This window comes from Carassius gibelio, chromosome B25 (assembly GCF_023724105.1).
Source record: "Carassius gibelio isolate Cgi1373 ecotype wild population from Czech Republic chromosome B25, carGib1.2-hapl.c, whole genome shotgun sequence".
NCBI classification, from domain to species: Eukaryota; Metazoa; Chordata; class Actinopteri; order Cypriniformes; family Cyprinidae; genus Carassius; species Carassius gibelio.
In genome coordinates this window covers 8658918-8677135 of record NC_068420.1, presented here as the reverse complement: position 1 = coordinate 8677135, position 18218 = coordinate 8658918, and the positions used below count along the sequence as shown (strand labels likewise).

The following is an 18218-nucleotide window of genomic DNA, read 5'->3' as shown; positions in this document are numbered from 1 at the left end:
AGTAGGAAATTTACAAAATATCTTCATGGAACATGATCTTTACTTAATACCCTAATGGTTTTTGGCATAAAAGCTAAAAAAAAATTGGACCCATACAATGTATTTTTGGCTATTGCTAAAAATATACCCCAGCGATTTTAAGACTGATTTTGTGCTCCAGGGCAACATATGATTTGTCCTTAGTGAATGTCATGAAATCTATTTTAAATAATTTTATTTATTTTTTTTCAAGAATGTTATTTCTCTCCAAACACACATAAAGTGATAAAGAGAGAACCCCAAGACTGAGAATCTGCTTTTCTTGAACTATACCCTAGCTGTCCATCAGCTAATTTGTTTGGTTGTACTAAACGAAATGAACGGAGTAATCTTCTATTTGGGTGGGAGATTGTGGTGGTGGTGGGGGGGCTGTTTGTGGTTCATCTGCATCATGCTGGTGGTGATGGTGTTTTTTCTTGCACATTTGGGCCGCAGAGGTCTGTCTCTCTCATAAAACAGTGCAGCTGTTGGGACGAGGTTATCTTTTTAATCCCCACTGCTCTGTGGTCGCCGGGGAAGGAGGTGTCAGAGTCCTCCCAGGCTCTGCTGGACCATTCCAAAGGCTTTTCTGTGCAGATGGAGGCATATGCTGCAATTATGCCGCTTAAATGCCATGCACATTGCCAATAGTCCCACCAAACTGTGTAATATGTATATGCTTGAAGAATCTGGCTGATAAGAAGAAAGAATAGACCTGCATCTCCTTTTCACAGTGATTTGAGCACATCTGTCTTTGTAGTCGGAAAGATGGAAGAAAGGAGTGAAAGAGGTGGACCAAATGATTGAAGAAACAATCTGTGGGCTAGATGGAATGAGGACGAGCGATTATAGTTTGATGTGTGGGGTCTGTTGCTTACGCAGTGTGTGTACTTCACGCCTCTGTCAGTGTTTAATAGACGGAGTGCTGTGTTTGGATGTAGTGTATACAACTGTAAGTCACGCTAAAGTTGTGTTTAAACTTGCCAAATTATTGCAAGACACTTCTTGTGGTCTTAGCTGGGCATTTGGTTTGCGACAACTGTAGGAAAAGTGGAGTTCAAAAGGTTTGGTTTTGCATTTGGTAATTTGTCTTGGAAATTATGTTCTTAAATAGTTTTGAACGACCCAGGATAGAGGTAAGTATCTATAGAATCTGACTTCTCAAGAGTGTTATAAGTGGAAATGACTAAATGCATACAGTTGTGGTCAACAACACCTGGAAAATGTTAATTATTTGACTGAAATAAGAGAGACCAAAATGCATTTAGTACTTACCTTAATAAGATATTTCACACAAAAGACGTTTAAATACAGTCCACAAGAGAATATAAAAGTTGAATTTAAAAAAAATGACCCAGTTCAAAAGTTTACATACGCTTGATTCTTAAAAGTGTGTTTATTACCGGAGTGAGATTTTTTTGTGATAGTTGTTCCTGAGTCCCTTGTTTGTCCTGAACAATTAAACTATAGCATCTGTGTAATTGAACCCTTTCCAATAGTAACTGTATGATTTTGAGATCAGTCTTTTCACACTGAGGTCAACTGAGGGACTCATATGCAGCTATTACAGAGGATTCAAACGCTCACTGATGCTCCAGAAGGAAAAACCATACATTAAGAGCCTGGAGGTGAAAACTTTCTGAACTTGAAGAACAGGGTATATTTAAATTGTTTTGTCTTCTGGGAAACATGTAAGTATCTTCTGTAGCATTTGACGGGCAGTGCTAAATAAAAAAAATATATAAAAAAAGAAGAAAATATTTAGGCAAAATAATATTTTGTTCAAAAGTTCACACCCCTGAATTTTAATGAATCGTTTTTCCTTCTGGAGCGTCAGTGAGTGCTTGAACTTTTTGTAATAGTCCCTCAGTTGTCCTCAGTGTGGAAAGATTGATCTTAAAATCATACAGTCATTGTTGGAAAGGGTTCAAAACCAAAGAATTTGTGGGACCTGAAGGATTTTCTGAAGAACTCATGAACAACTTAAAAAAAAAAAAAAGATCATCCAGGTAAAACCAGTATTAGGAATCAAGCGTATGTAAACTTTTGAACAGGGTAATTTTTTTTAATTCAACTATTTGAATTTCTCTTGTGGACCTTATGTAAACATCCTTTGTGAAATGTCTCATTTTTATTTTGCGGGTACTGCGACGTGTATTTAAATTTTTTATGTGTATTCTTAAGCAGGAAGGCACTTATAATTTAAATGACGTGACTAGCAACTGAGCATCCGGCCTAAATCTCCTCTTCCTTCAGTTCCTTCAAACTTTTCACCTTTTTTAGCTCAAAAAAGTTAGATTTTTATAGTAAGGCTGTGCAAAAAATCTAATGCGATTTTCATGCACATATTGTCAGTAAAGGCACTCTTGTGATTAGTAGTATATGTCCAGCAAGTGCGTTCAGATCAGGATTGCCAGGTTTTCAATACAAAACCTGCCCAATCACTTCTCAAAACCAGCCTAATCGCGTTTCGTTCCGGGCAATAAAATACAGTTTTTTTTGGCGGGGTTCAATTGGTAAAATTTGCATTTTAGGAGCTAAACATCACGTTATTTGTATTGGGGTCTTGGCAACAATGATTGGCCTTTACTACACAGAGCCGTAGTTAACAGAAAATCCACACAAAATCAATTTCAGAATCGGAGGCGATTCTTTGTCTATTTTGAAAGCGATTTTGAGTAGCTTGTCGGTAGACTATGGCTCTGTGTAGTAAATGCTGCTCCACCTGAACCAGTGTTGCCAAGTCTGCTGTTGTTTTTCATGTCCACTGGTTGAAGTGACCCTAATACCAATAATGTGATGTTTAGCCCCTAAAATGCGAATTTTTACCTCCTGGAAACGCGTTTGGGCTAGTTTTGAAAAGCAAGTGGGCAGGATTTGTTTTGAAAACCTGGCAACCCTGATCTGTACGCACGTCCTGGACATATACTACTTATCACAAGAGTGCCTTTACTGACAATATGCGCATGAAAATCGCATTCGACAGCCCTATCTTCTAGCATAACATTTATTTAGGTTCAACCTTTTAAGCTAGTTTAATAGGTCTGACAATCTTTAAGTACATTTTAAATAAATGTTCATAAATATTATAAATAAATGAACACATTTAATTATTCATCCTGACCTAATGTGGTTTTAGGTTGTTTTTGTTTTTGTCATTTTCATATAATGTGGAGAAAATAGTGGTTGAGGATGCCTTACTTTTTTTTCTTTTTTTTTTCTTAACTTTATTTTGATAACATTAGGTGAATAATTTAATATTATGGTTATAAAACAAACTATATTTACTTTTGAACTTACTTATTTTTGAAAAAAAGATGTTATGTTATGTTATCCCAGCTAGCCAGTGATTCATAAAGTTAAATGTGATGACTCTTAAATATAGGAGATCTGTTGTGGTTCGCTAGCACCTTTTTTTCCACAGAAGATCTTTACAGAACGTACAGACTTACGTGCTGGTTTTCCTTCCTGGTGGTTGTTGATAAAATAACCCTCAAGCCAGAAATTGCTGCGGTGTTTGCTTACAGATAACACCAAATCACATATTGTGCACTGTGTAGTCTCATAAGACTGCATGCTTAGTGGATACCGGCCTGGGCAGAAAGCTGCGATCACGTGGTGGAAAATGCCACTTTAGGACTATCGAAATCTCAAAATAAAGCAAGAATTGCTGTTACTTTTGCTCATGCTTTAGGTTGGACTCTAAGCAAACCTCTAATCACAGGTATTAAACTTTGGCACGTAACTCATCCTGCAAAGTTTATGCCACAGACATGAATGATGACTGAAATCATGTGGTTTGTTTACTTTTCTAAAAGATCAGACTTTTTACATAACAGCTGACAAAATGGGTGAGAAAAGAATCCTCCAGACTTGCAATGAATAGCTCCGATGTCATTATACTTCAACTTTTTTAGATTTTAACCTTTAACCAGCTTTATTTTGATGCATCAGGCTTTTACGTGATTTAGGAGAATATGGATCTCGTAATTGAGGAGGGAAAGCACCTCAGTTTTACTCAAGGCCCAAACTGAGGAAAAATATGCCATTTTAGAATAGATTTAGAATGATACTAAAAGGTAAAATCACCAAATATAACCGGAAGCATGTTGTAGATTGCAAGTTTTGATCGTGTTGATAATTTAGAGGGTGTTGAAATTTGCTAACCAAATATGACCCACTAGGCTTTTTATGGATAATATTTACCTATGAGGAGTTTTACATGTTATTATTAATAGCATCACCCAGAATAACGGAAACCTGCAGTTACTTATCACTGGTAACATGTGGCATGCTGGTAAACCACAGCAGGACGTCCCAACCCTCAGCACTCTCACCATAGGCATTGTGCATCTACTGACATCATATGTCCTCACCCCCTGGAAGTTATTGACTGCGACGTGAGTGGCGTTTGCTGGCATATGCGGACGGGTGCGAGGTGCCAACTGGCTTTCCCCGTAGAGATGTCTGGGTGCCAAAATGAAGGGCAGACATTTCCGTTGTTTCCTCTTCTATTCACTCCCCAGAGAGCGTCACATGTGCCTCTCATTTATTGCGACGAGTTCATGAAAAACACAGATTATTTAGAGACAGGGAGCCTGGGTTGCTGCAGACAGACGGAGTGGATTACGAAGCATGTTTTTTGAAATGGCGGATTCCTTGGTAGCAGGAATGCGGAGTCATAATTTGTAAAGAAAATGTTATTGTCTGTTCCATGGTTTAACCAAGTGAAATGAAATCTTGCTCATATTTTTGGTCATATCCGTCTTTTGCCTCCAGGTTCTCCCTTGCTGCTCTTTGCCAACCGGCGGGACGTCCGGCTGGTGGATGCAGAGGTGGGGCGGACGGAGTCCACTGTAGTTGTCGGCGATCTTGAGGATGCTGCTGCAGTAGACTTTCTCTTCTCGGAGGGCCTGATATTCTGGACGGACGTCAGTGAAGAGGCCATCAAACAGACTTACTACAACCTCTCTACTAACTGTAAGATCAGTGCTTTATAGTTAACTATAAATAGTTAATTTATAATGAATAGTTAATTATCTAATATGTTTATCTAATATAATTATATTTATATATATTTTTTATTATATATTATATATTAGTAAGTAATTAGTAAGTTATTAGTAAGTTGGTCCTTACACTAAAGTGTTACCAAAGTCTTTTATGTTCACCAAACCTGCATTTATTTGATCAAAATACAGTAAAAATTGTAGTACTGCGATGTAATGTTACAAAAAAGCTATTACAAGACTTGTTTACACAGACGTTTCTGTTTTCTAACATTTTGAAATGTTACATTGATTCCTGTGATGGCAGAAAGTCAGAATAAAAAAAAAAAAAAAAACTGGATTTATTTAAATTGCATGTAATCATCAATTAAATATCCAAATTCATCAGTTAAATATATTTTAATGTTGATGGATAGATTGATTTTTTTTTAATAAATACTGTATGTTTCGGACTATAAGTCGCACCTGAGTATAAGTCGCATCAGTCCAAAAATACATCATGACGAGGAAAAAAACATATATAAGTCACATCGGACTATAAGTCGCATTTATTTAGAACCAAGAACCAAGAGAAACATTACCATCTCCAGCCGCGAGAGGGCGCTCTATGTTTTCATTGTAGGCTACAGGAGCACTGAGCAGCATAGAGCGCCCTCTGGTGGCTGGAGACGGTATTTTTTTCTATTGGTTAATTTCTCTCGGCTCGTGTCAAATTAATTTTGATAAATAAGTTGCACCTGACTATTAAGTCGCAGGACTAGCCAAACTATGAAAAAAAGTGCGACTTATAGTCCGGAAAATACGGTAATATTGGCAAATAACCACAGTGCTTCCACATATTCAAACTATGCATGTGATTGTTTACGAGATGCCATTTGGCACAATTTTTCAGTCTTGTAGGACTGTAAAATTAATTAATTCTGTGTGCAGCAATCCTACTTTAGCACAGCCCTAATGTTGTATCATTATCTGGAGGCAGAATGAAACATTTGAGGTCTGCCTAAACTGATAATACTGTTGTGGAACTGAATGGAGGCCTTGTTTTTCAGCTATGAAGGAGGCCACACTGGGCAAAGGGCAGACGGTGGTGGTATCAGGTCTGGATTCTCCCGATGGCTTAGCCTGCGACTGGCTCGGACGCAAACTCTACTGGACCGACTCTGAGACGAACCGCATCGAAGTGGCCAACTTGGACGGCACCTCTCGTAAGGTGCTCTTCTGGCAAGATCTCGACCAGCCCAGGGCGATAGCGCTAAACCCTGCTCATAGGTCAGTCCCTTCCTCTCTGCTCTCATTTCCTCTTTCTCTCATCCCCATCCTCCATTCAGTGGGTGGTCTCCACATGCGTCCTTCCACCCTTGACCCCCAGCGTTCATTAATGCATGGCCTGGTTGTTTATTTATAGGGCATTAGAACTCCCCAAAAGGGAGATTGGGATGCAACGTAGCGTTCAGGCTGTTTCCTGTTGTTGTGCGGTGTGTAGGTCCTGCATGACAAACCTCTACTCTCCTGGTGCCGTGTGTCAAGCCCGAAGTAGATTCCACTTGTGTGTCCGCTCCGACTTTGCTGGCAAGTTTGCGTGTTTATATGCAACATGTAACTTGAGTTCTGAGAGATGGCTCTCACTCGCATTACTTAAGCCCTGGCTTAAATTGTATGCACGTACTTGGCTTGAGACATGTTAGGTAATGTGAGTCACTGTCTGTGCCGTCTTATAGTTGTGGGATTGTAACAGTTTTAACAATGATATCAGCAAATACAATTTTTAAGGCTTTTTTGTCTAATTTTTGTTGTGATTTATTTGATTTTTAGCATTGCAATTCACTCCTGTCGTCTGTCACATAAAACAACATCAGTAATTATAATAACAATATTATTAATTATATTAATAAAATAATAAAAATAATATTGCATAATAAAAATTGCATAGATTTTGTTTTATATTAGATCTTTATTTTAAATATTTTTTATATATAGTATACATATTTCTCTTTTTATACAAAATAATTTTTGTTAACATAATGCATGCGTGTGTGTACTGTGTATATTTATTATGTATAAATACACACACATGCATTTTTCAGAAAATGTTATGTTTATATATGAAATATATTTATATATTATTTATAAATTAATTATTTGAATATAAATATATGCATGTAAATATTTTCAAAATATGCTGTGTGTCTTTTTATATATATATATATATATATATATATATATATATATATATATATACACAACAATACTCATTATGTAAACAAAAACTTTTAAATTGGATGCGATTTAATAATGTTTAATTGACAGAACTAATACACACATACGTGTATATATACACACACATACATATATGCATACACACACACACACACACACACACACACACACACACACACACATATATATATATATATATATATATATAAACACTGATTAATTAGACGTATAATATATTAAATATATTGATGTATTAAATTATTAATATTTAATTATACATTTCATAACTATAGAATAAGTATAATTAATGACACAATTACTAAAATAATAGATAAATATAAAAGTTCAATATTTATTAATACATTTATGTCCAATATCACATACAATTCACATTTTGTGTCTGTGTGCGTGAATATGTACATACATTTACATGTTTGTGTGTATTTATGTATACACGTATGTCAATATATACATTTGAATCTACATTAATACTATAAGAAGGCTGTTATTTTTTGTATTTGTAATACATGTTCCTTAAACTTTCTTTTTTATGTTATATGTAGAGTATGTGTGCATTTAGCATACATACATAGCATACAAGTGAACAAATATTACCTTTATAGTCTGTCAGTCTGTTTACGGTCGTGTCGGCCCGAGTTGAGGTTAAAAAAAGCTAAATGCACTGCTGCTGAACTGTGCGTTTCACATTTTTATCATCCACCTAGTTGCGAACACAAGGATTTTAGCTCATTCTGTATTTATGACACCCAAGAGCTGGGAGCTTTTTCCCCAGAATGCATTTCACTTTGTGCGGTGTATGATGAAGACATTCAAAATGGAGCCAGACACAGTTCCTGGCCTGTAGCCTAAAGAAACACATCCATACCGCTTGCTTTTTTTTTCAAAACATTAGCTGCCTGTTTTGTGAAGTTCATTGCATTTAGAAGAAATTTTCAGACCGAGAGATCCGTTCTCCAGTTACACTGCAATCCGAAAGATAATGTCTGGCATTTTTGAGCAGACATACTTAATATAAGCTTCATGTGCTTTTATTTTCTTATTGTCACCGCCTGAGAGCTTTGAGTTGAGATTTACCATGGAGATCCAAGACCTCTGTCGGGCCCCTGCTTCAGATCACAGAAAGGGGGGGCTCTGCTTTTTACAACCCGCTCAGAGTGAGAGCAACCGCATGCAGGGGCCCCTGAATTATGTTTGTCTGATCTCAAGACACGTTCATTGTTTTCACATTCTCCAAAAGAGGCTTGGGAGGAGTGAAAAGATGAATTACCATCAGATGAAAAGAATGGATCTTTTTTATTTATTGCCGTGTTAAGTTTGCTGACTCTTCTTGAATTTTAAAGTAAGACCAAAAAATACTTTTGTATTTATAGCCAGGCAGGCATGGCACGTCCAAATATCTGACAAAAGTGTTTTATGTGGCGTTATATATTAAAGATGTACCTGGTATTTAACGTTTGGAGACGTTCTGCCATCTTCTGTAGACATTCCACAATCTCCTTTCTTTGGGTGGCTCCAGTTGATATTCTCTGTTGCGTGGCCAAGCGTCAGGTTTATATCTGTGAATAACACAGACAAAAGCACAACAAACTCGCTCGCACGCACTCCAGAGATGCTGACACTGGTTGTTTGTCTCCACTGACGTCTTTGCATGAGAATTTTTCTTTAATGAGATACCTATATAAATGCAGTCCATTTACCATTACCTAGTTTTGGTAACAACAGCAAAAGGAGACTTAGCAAAACATTTTAGTTATAAATATGGCAAATGTGAGAGTACTACACTCTTTATGTTAGCATTAGCCTTCTGAGGAACTCCTGTAATCTAGATTTTAGCAGATGTGTTTTTAAAAATGTGCTGATAATCATATAAACATGATACACGTAATTGTATGAACTAAAGTAAAAAATGTAGCCATTGCGCTAACTTCTGCTAGATGTAAGGTGAAATCTCTGTGAAATTTCAAACCAAGCAACTTGGTGTTGGTCAACGCGGCAAATTCATCTGACCAGCTTGAGCCCGTGAGGAAATTTCACCTTTTTGAAGGCAAAAATTTGCCCGTTGTAAATGTGCACCTTTTAGCCATTAAATTATACTACATAATTTATCCTATTCGATTCCTCTAGCTTTGGTGCTTTAAAGGCTATAAATGTAAACTTTCATAGACAGCTGGTCAATTAGCAGACCACTCTTGAGTTATTGTCCTTGTTACGGCATTCTGTAAAACCATTGTTCAACCGCCTCTTTGTTCTGTCAGCCATCAGATTTGGGCAGCGGTGTAATGCTAAAGTTCCTAATTGAGAAAAATGCCGTACAACCGTTGGAGCCACAGGCAGGCTAATAGGATGCTTCTCAGGGGAGGAAGGGCTGGTTGAGTTTTCATGCTTGGTCTCCCTGCTGGCATGAGATTTGATAAGTGTTTCCGTTGGCGACACGCTTGCTGTCTTAGCTTGTACGCTACAAGTAATCACGGCTTCCCTGGGCGAATGCTTCCCTTTATGCATATTTTCTGTTTTCAGTTGTCTTTTTTTTTTGTCTTCATTCTCCATTTTTCTCCTTTAATTCCTAAAAGGTTTACTTTTTTGTGTTGATTGGACAGTTAGTTTAACTGCACATTTGTAATATAATTTCTTTAGTTGCGTCGTTATTCCCTCACAAATAGGCTAATAGGCTATACGTGACCTACAAAAACGGCTAGATTCACACATGATGCGTTACAGCATGAACAGGGCATTGTTCTGGTCAAGGAAAGCATAAAACAACTTAACCATTGCTGATAAAGGCAGTCCATACCATTTAACAGCTCACTGAAATGTCGTCAAGATAATACCACCGTTTGTCAATTGTGCTTCAGTTATAATACAAATTTTAAGTAATTCCATTTTGCAAGTTTGGTGTCTCCTTAACTATGATAGTATTGGTGTTTTGAAATGAGCAGTTTACTCAAATTGTAATTATCATCATTTACTCACTCCCATCTCTTTTCTTCAGTGTTAAAGTTGCTCTGAGAAACAGAAAACAATGAATTGTGAGTTACTTGTGTGTAAATGTATACAGTGATGTGCTTCACTCTGAAACATACAGCACATATATTTAAGTATATGAATATTTGAGATTTGAAAAGCCATATCACAATTTTGGATTGTGTATACATTCATCTTGCGGCTCCAGGTTTATGGATGAACTATTCCTTTTACACAGTGTTTTTATTTATTTATTATATTTAATATTTTTAGGTTCGTATGACTAGTTTACAGTCCATTTATTTTAATGCAAATTATGGACTCCAAGTATTTCCTAAACACATTAAAAAAGCCTTTTTGCCAAAAAAAAAAGTTGTTTTAGCAAATGCTTTGGTTTGGTTGCTGTGTTTTGTTTCTCTCATACGAAGTGTTTCAAGCGAGACAGGCTCTGGCAAATATAACGCTGATATGGTTTGCTTTGAAAACAGCCTGCTCTTGAAACGTTTGTTTAGTCTAACTCCAAATCCATGTTGCCTAACCTTGAGCAGCTTCCAGTCAATGCGTAAACCGTTGCAAACATCTCCATGTCATACTGTACTATAGTTTGTTTGCTCTTTTTTTTTTTTTTACTGATTGCATGTTATACTTCTTGGAAATACGGATGTGAAAACTATATATTTTCAACATCTAGTCAGAGGGTTGACTGGTTGACTAGTTTTCACTTTGTTTTCTCTTGGAAAATGGAAACCAGCTGACTGACGCCTGTTTTTTTTCTTCTCAGGTACATGTATTGGACTGACTGGGGGGAGGAGCCGAGAATCGAAAGGGCGGGAATGGACGGCAGCAGTCGACAAATCATTGTCCAGAAGCAAATCTACTGGCCCAATGGACTGACCATTGACCTCGAGGAGCAGAAGCTCTACTGGGCGGATGCCAAGCTCAGCTTCATCCACAGGGCCAACTTGGACGGAACGGCTCGGTCAGTTTCCTCATTCTTTCACACTTATTCTCAATCCATCTCCTTGTATTTCTTTCCCTTTCCCATCCGGATTGAAACCAAATGGTATGGAGTCTGTGGCCCAATACAAACACTCCCTGCACGTAGGCCAGGTTTGAGACCCCCTCCCTACTTCCGCCCACTCTTAACTTGAGATGACCTCCGTGCCATATACCACTGTAACCTGATCCCGCCTGGCATTATGGGTATGATTCGGGCCCCAAAGCCAAAGGGTTACATTTCCTTTTGTGTGTGTAGGATTTTGTAGCAACTTCAATAAAGAAAGGTATGTCAGACCCTCTGCTATGTTAAGATTTGCATTGCTAGTCGATCTGCAGGAGTCGTATGGTCTGGCTAGGCCTGTAGTCCAGCAGACGTCATTGAAGGAGGAACATGTCCTATATCTAGAGACCAAAATATCATAGAGACGTGACAATAGATTCCTTCATTGTTTTAGAGTAGAACTGAATTCAATTAAGTGTTAGTCCTAGTATACCAAAAAGGCAGCAGTTTAAAGTGATGTAATTTTTTAATTTGGTTAAAAAGAAAATGTAAATATAATTTTCATAATCATTGAGTCTTGCATTTTCTTTAATGGCATACACATTCCTGTAGTTGTCAATCTGAAAAGGTTTCATTTTATTATTTATTAAATTGATTAAAATGTTAAATTTCCAGTTAAATGGATGCATTTATAACTTAAATTTTTAGAATTTCAATAAAGTGTAGATTAATATATATGTGATAATATATATTTTTAATTTATTATAATATTAAAATAATGGTAAATCTGAAAAGTATGATTAAATGTAAAAAAAAATAAAAAAATTAATGGTTGGTTCCTTCTTTTTCAAGTCATATCCTTCAATAAAAAAAAAGTTTTTTTTTTCTTCCTGTTCTTTGCTTGTTTTTCCACAAAGTTTTTATGTTTACTCTTAAGTAATAATTTACTTTGCATGGTTATACTTTGCCCACATTTGTTTTGTAACTTGAAAAACAGTGCAGAGCATTAGTGTAATTCTGTCAAAGGTCTTTTTGACTGAATCAGATGTGAGTAATAGCAGTTGTCGTACATCTGCGAATCATTAGTGCGCACTTTATTCCAGCCTTTTTATGACACTTGTGGCATTAAGAAATTAATTTTAAGGTTCTGCTGTCCTCACACAGAATTGGCTGACGAATAGACGCTTAAGAGGGATTCTGCTCAGTGTCACGTCGTAATGTAAATTTGTTAGCGCTTTTCTTCAAACACTTACACTCGGTTGTTTTTCAAATAAAAGAGCCTGGACACCTTTGTTTAATAGCCTTTTCAGTTTGCTGGCTTCAAACATCTCTTTCACTACCAAGAGTGCGTCAAAAGCTGTGAAAAATCTGTTTGTAATTACCTTTCCAGGGTGCTGACCCCCCTCCACTACTCCACCCCCATTCCGCTGTTCGTCACCCGCTATTAAAAATCAGGAGGGTGAACAACATGTCAAGTCTAACTCCTCCATGCAGACTCACGCACACTGACTCCCCCGACCTAACTGGGAAAATTTATCCCCTCTCGACCCACTACAGCTCCGTGATTGATGAGCCACGCTTCTCCGAATACTGCGGCACTACGGTTCTGAACACTTGTTGCTTTGAACCGCTCCTGTTTATTTATGTCCGGTGGTTCAGAAGTCCACCGTTCGGCCAGACAAACGCGCCACACGGTGCTCCGATGGACTCCGGGGGAACTTCACTTAATAAGGGCAGCTGTGCCGTTACAGAACAGGATGACTCCCTACTAACGACCGAAACAGATGCGGTCTTACTGGTCGATGACAGCCTGATTTGTTTAATTCCCCCCTCTTCTTGGAAAAGAAGTCCTACGGGCCCCCCAAAGGGAGGGGGTGGGGTGGTTCGGTTTCGCATGAGCTCCAGATTTCCTGAAGGGTCTAAAAAAGACCTCAGTCCTCAGTTGATGTTGCTGGCTTGTTGTTGTGGTCTTAAATTCCCTTTCTATACGCCTTTTGGAAAGGGTAATACCTGTAGGCCTCTTATGTCTTTGAAATTAAGACATGCAGGACAACCAGAGTCCCTAACTTACATTTACTGGAATGAATTCCCATATAAAGAATTCCGACTGGATTCATAAAGCAAGCTGCCTTGGAATGCATGTTCCCTGCTGAAAGACTAGACATTCCAAGCTGGTCCAGGCTGGTTTTTACTCCTCAGTGCTGGTCTAACTTGTGAATTTTGGTCAAACAGAGGGGTGATGAATACATGAAACCAACTGACAGATATATTTTATTTAAAAAAATTTGGAAACTGATACAATTTATTTATTTATTTTTTTATTTATTTTTTAAATAGAGCATGGCAGACAGCATTTGAGTACTAAACTAAGTTCTCTTTCATGTCTCATTGCACTTAAACTGTCAAGTACACACAAGTTTATGTTAAAAACACAAATGAGTTACAAAAACGATTATGTCTGTGACCATTGTCGCTTGCAAATACACAATGGTGACACCATGGGTAGAAACGTGCAGATTAAGGAGTGGTAATATTATTATAAGATCAAGATAAGACTTGGAAGAAGTCCGATTTTTACGATTTGTCGCCAATGCATTCTTGCTGAATAAAACAGACCTTGAAGTTTTGAGCTGTCGTGCATCATTTAAAAAGCATCTAACAACCAAAATGCAACATATGTTGGGAGTGTATTTACATATATGTGTTGATGCTTACAGGGAGGCTATTGTGGAGGGGTCCCTCACTCACCCATTCGCCCTCACTCTTTATGAAAAGACACTCTACTGGACAGACTGGCAGACCCGATCCATCCATGCCTGCAACAAATATACTGGAGAGAAACGGAGAGAAATTCTCAGCGGCATTTACTCGCCGATGGACATCCAGGTGCTGGGCCAAGAGCGCCAGCCCAACAGTGAGTGAACTCACCTCAGGAACTCACAACACTAGATGATAGATGGTTGGGTTTTTATCAAACCAGAACAAAATACACATTTTATCCCAGGACCCATGAGGTTTAAGTGCTGGCCCTAAGATTCAGACTGATTTGAAGCTCTAATGCACATCAAATTTTCATGTTAGTGAAGGATCAGTAATCTTCAATGTTGGGCTCAGGTCAGTTTCCCTCAAGAGATCCTTCACATTCCATGTTTAATATTTTAGGTCATTCTTTCAGCACTTACTGTACTGTCTCTTTGTAAAAGTGTCGGCCTTTTGGCCCGTGAGGCAATCTGGGGAGAATAGTTCTCAGGGAATGAAATTTTTCAAGTGTTCTGCATTCCACTCTGAACAAATAAACACAGTCCCTCAGTGGAGACGGGGAACAGTCCCAGCACGATCCCACCCCCACCTTAGTCTGTGTGTGTGTGTGTGTGTGTGTGTGAGGATGTGGGTGTGGATTGCTCCGAAACATTTAACAGCCTGCAAAGTCCCCACTAGGTAAATGTTTGTTGTGTTGGAGGTAAGATGATAAAGAAAGGATGAAGCAATCATCATGCAAACAAACAGTGAAGATGGAGACTAGTGATTTCAACCAAGGTGGTTCAAGCAGGTTCCAGTGGGCACTTGGGAAAAGTTTTAGCATTAGCCTTCAAACAAAAACAAAAAAAGTTTTGTTAAACTTGAATATCTAATATAACAGATAAAAGCAATTATAAAATATTTAGAATACTGCTGATGAAATAAAAAGAAAAAATATATAAAATATAGTGAAAATTGTTAACGTTTTTTTTTCATGCACAAGAGTCTCAGTAAGACTGAATTTATTTAATCAAAAATTTAGTAACAGAATAATGTGAAATATTACTGCAGTTAAAAAGTAGTTGTTTTTATTTTAATATGTAATTAATTCCTGTGATGGAAAATATGCATTTTCAGCAGGCATTACTCCAGTCTACTTGATATTTCAGAAATAATAAAATGCTTTTATTCTTATTAATGTTTAAGAAAAGTTGTGTATGCTTTTATAATAATATATACAACTGTCTATATTGTCACTTTTGATCAATTCAATGCATTCTTGGAGAATAAAATAAAATTTCTTAAAAAACTAAAATAAAATATTAAAAAAACTAAACCCAAAGTTTTTAATAATAGTGTAAACGTAAATTAATTTCTTTAATAATTAATTTTTTAAATATATGTATTTATATTATTGCAGTTGCATAGTCAAGCATTATACTTTGTCCTCACAAATGTGCCTGTATTGGTATTTAGTGAATTTCCTCATGTGTCCTTGAGCCGTGGACCAGTTATCAGTCAGTGAGATGGGCAGACACCACATCTGTGAGCAGCATGGATAACAAGTGTTGGGTCAGGGCCGTCTGTGTTTTCCTGATGGAGCAGATGCGTTTTCTGAGAGGCTGCGACGAGCAGAGCGTGACCTGGTGGAAATGGAAAAACCTGTTACAGGAAATAAAATGTTTTGCTGCCACCTGCTTTTATTCAAGGGTTGCAGTTTTGTTTAGGAACTGAGCAGGGCTTTTCTAATTTGTCGTGTCACAGATGAGAAGGAAGTTCATGGCCATTTGGTGCCAAATAATGCATCGTGTGATCGAAATCTCGAAAATAACACGTCAAGTCAATTAAAAGTAAAGTAAAATCACATATTAGATTACATCTCCTAGACATAAGTGTTAATAAATTAAGTTCCTTGTGAGATTTTCAGGTTTGCCTAAATTTAGCACAGCATAACTAAGACACAAAAAATTAACTTTAAAGTTTCCTGAGCAATAAAAGAGTAAGCTTAATGCATTCAAGCCGTGGTTATTTATATACCAGACCTGTATTTACAATATAATTTAGTGCTCTGACACATTAATCACCCTATCTGATTAACTTTCTCAAATTAAGGTGGGGATTTGGTGAAACATTCACACACTCTATAGATGACTGTGTTTTCTGGTAATTTTTTAACCAAGAGGTCATTGCTCTTTGCCGTAATGTTAGGTAAACAGCAGTTTTATAGCTTTTCTCTTTCCCTGTCATTGCTCCACAGTTCAAACTCCATGCAGTGAAAGAAATGGAGGCTGTTCCCACCTGTGTCTCCTCTCTCCCGTGCCGCCCTTCTATAGCTGTGCTTGTCCAACTGGGGTTAAACTCAAAGAAGATGGAAAGACTTGTCGACCAGGTAAAAAAAAAACATGTTTAAATGCTAAAAAGACCCAAAAAGTATATGGTAGATGGACAGACAGACAGACAGACAGACAGACAGACAGACAGATAGATAGATATGGCTGCTTCTCTATGAAGAGCATGGAATGGTTTTGTTTCATTTGTAATTTTATTATGATGTTCTTGCTCTCAAGCGTAAAATTAGATTTTTATGAACTGTGGCCTTTCATGGGCTGGTTTTGGTATGAGGATTGGCATACTGTGCATCTATAAAACATTAGCATGCCGTCCTGCACAGAAGACCATGACAGAGACTAATGTTTGACAGATGGTGGTTCATTTAAGTATACTATTTAGTCAAAATCACTCTCCTATGATTCTGCAATCATGAATAATAACGGTTTTCCACAACAGCTGACACAATTAGCTTCTATTTCTCTTTGTAATGAGAATTTTAGTCTAGATGAAGAGCTGGTAGACCTTTGGTGGTCCCATGTCAAGGTCGCCTTTTAGGGGCTGACAGGGTCAGTCCAGTGTTTGTGTGTTAAGGTCCAGTTCAGTTTGTTTGAATTACTCAGTGGTTTGTATACATTCCCTCATCTCCTTAAGGAATGCCCCTTTGCTGGTTTTTAAATTGGTAGTCATTAGGGGGTCCTTGGGAATACCAAGGAATTAAAAAATGTTATTTGCCAGGTCTGGAGAAGTCATTGCATTAGATAAAATCTTGAGCATGATCCCTTCAAATAAAAAATGTCACTTTTAATAAAAATAAGTATTGGAAATTGTTGGTGAAAATTTTTGGGTTGTGTAGTAATTGTAGCAATGTAAATTGTGGACGACAGAAATATTTCTGCATATTAGTATGTCCAAAAAGGACTTTTCTTGTTCAAAATGCATTTGACTAATTTGAATGCAGTTGTCCTTTTTATTCTTAATGAGGACGTACATTAAGCATTAAGAGCTTCTCTAAAATCAGGCTTCCCCCCCCCGGCTTGCTTGAGGTTTTTTTTTATTTCCCAGCCTCTCCAGAACAGACTTGACCATTGTATCTGTGCACCCAGCCTGTTAATGACAGACTGCTCTTTTATTAGGAAAAAATACATTCACCCCTTCCCAAGTTGCTCTGCCTTTCTACTTGAATTTATAACTCCTTCAGATTGGAGGCAGTGTATTCCCAGGCCAGGAAACAATGAGAAGCATTCTTCAGGCATTCATTCCAGTGGCGCAATTGAAACATGGAGCTGTCCAGTGTTGCATTAGAAGAGGACAGGGGAGGTTGTCTGGCCAAATGAAACATATTCCCATTGACCTCAGGATTAAGCAACTCTCCAGAAAAGTTTACAACTAATCAGAACAAACAATAGCCCATTGTACTGGACTTTCATTAGCTGCAATGCAAGGGCACGAGTGGCTCCAGTAGGACAAAGGATTAGCATGAGCAAACGTCCACACCTCATACTTGTTTAGCTTGGATGGCTAAATTGAAGGCATTTGTTTTGGTTTAGTCAGACGTCCACTTACTTTGATAACATGCAAGGCAGAACGGAGGACAAATTAAAACCAAAAGAAGTCGAAAAAAAAGCCCAAGAAACCCTAGAGGAGCTGTTTTTTCCTTTTCTTATTGGTGTCAGCACTGATGGATGTCACTACTTATTGGGTGCCGTGGACCGCAGCTGGTGTTGTGGGTACTGGAGCGTGCTCGGTTACAAAGAGAGATTAAATAAGGACAAGGTTGGACCTAATTGCTTCCACAGATTGGGTCTAGACAGATTCTGCTGTTGGTATTTAAACCTGGCATGGGGTTTTTGTAATGGAGCAATGCAATCTTGCAGTGCACCGTCTGTAGGGACAACTCTGCAATTCATGCTACTAATTGCTAC

At 37.7% G+C, this 18218-nt stretch overlaps 1 protein-coding gene across 1 annotated transcript in view; it reads left to right on the top strand.

Moving 5' to 3' along the window:
* LOC128013733 (low-density lipoprotein receptor-related protein 5) overlaps window positions 1–18218 on the top strand; it is a 63570-nt gene that overhangs the window by 4533 nt on the left and 40819 nt on the right. Inside the window, exons 2-6 of the mRNA XM_052596913.1 lie at window positions 4798–4998; window positions 6077–6296; window positions 11008–11205; window positions 13944–14140; window positions 16223–16354. Of these exons, the coding sequence (XP_052452873.1) occupies window positions 4798–4998; window positions 6077–6296; window positions 11008–11205; window positions 13944–14140; window positions 16223–16354 (948 nt within the window). The remainder of the gene's footprint in view (window positions 1–4797; window positions 4999–6076; window positions 6297–11007; window positions 11206–13943; window positions 14141–16222; window positions 16355–18218) is intronic.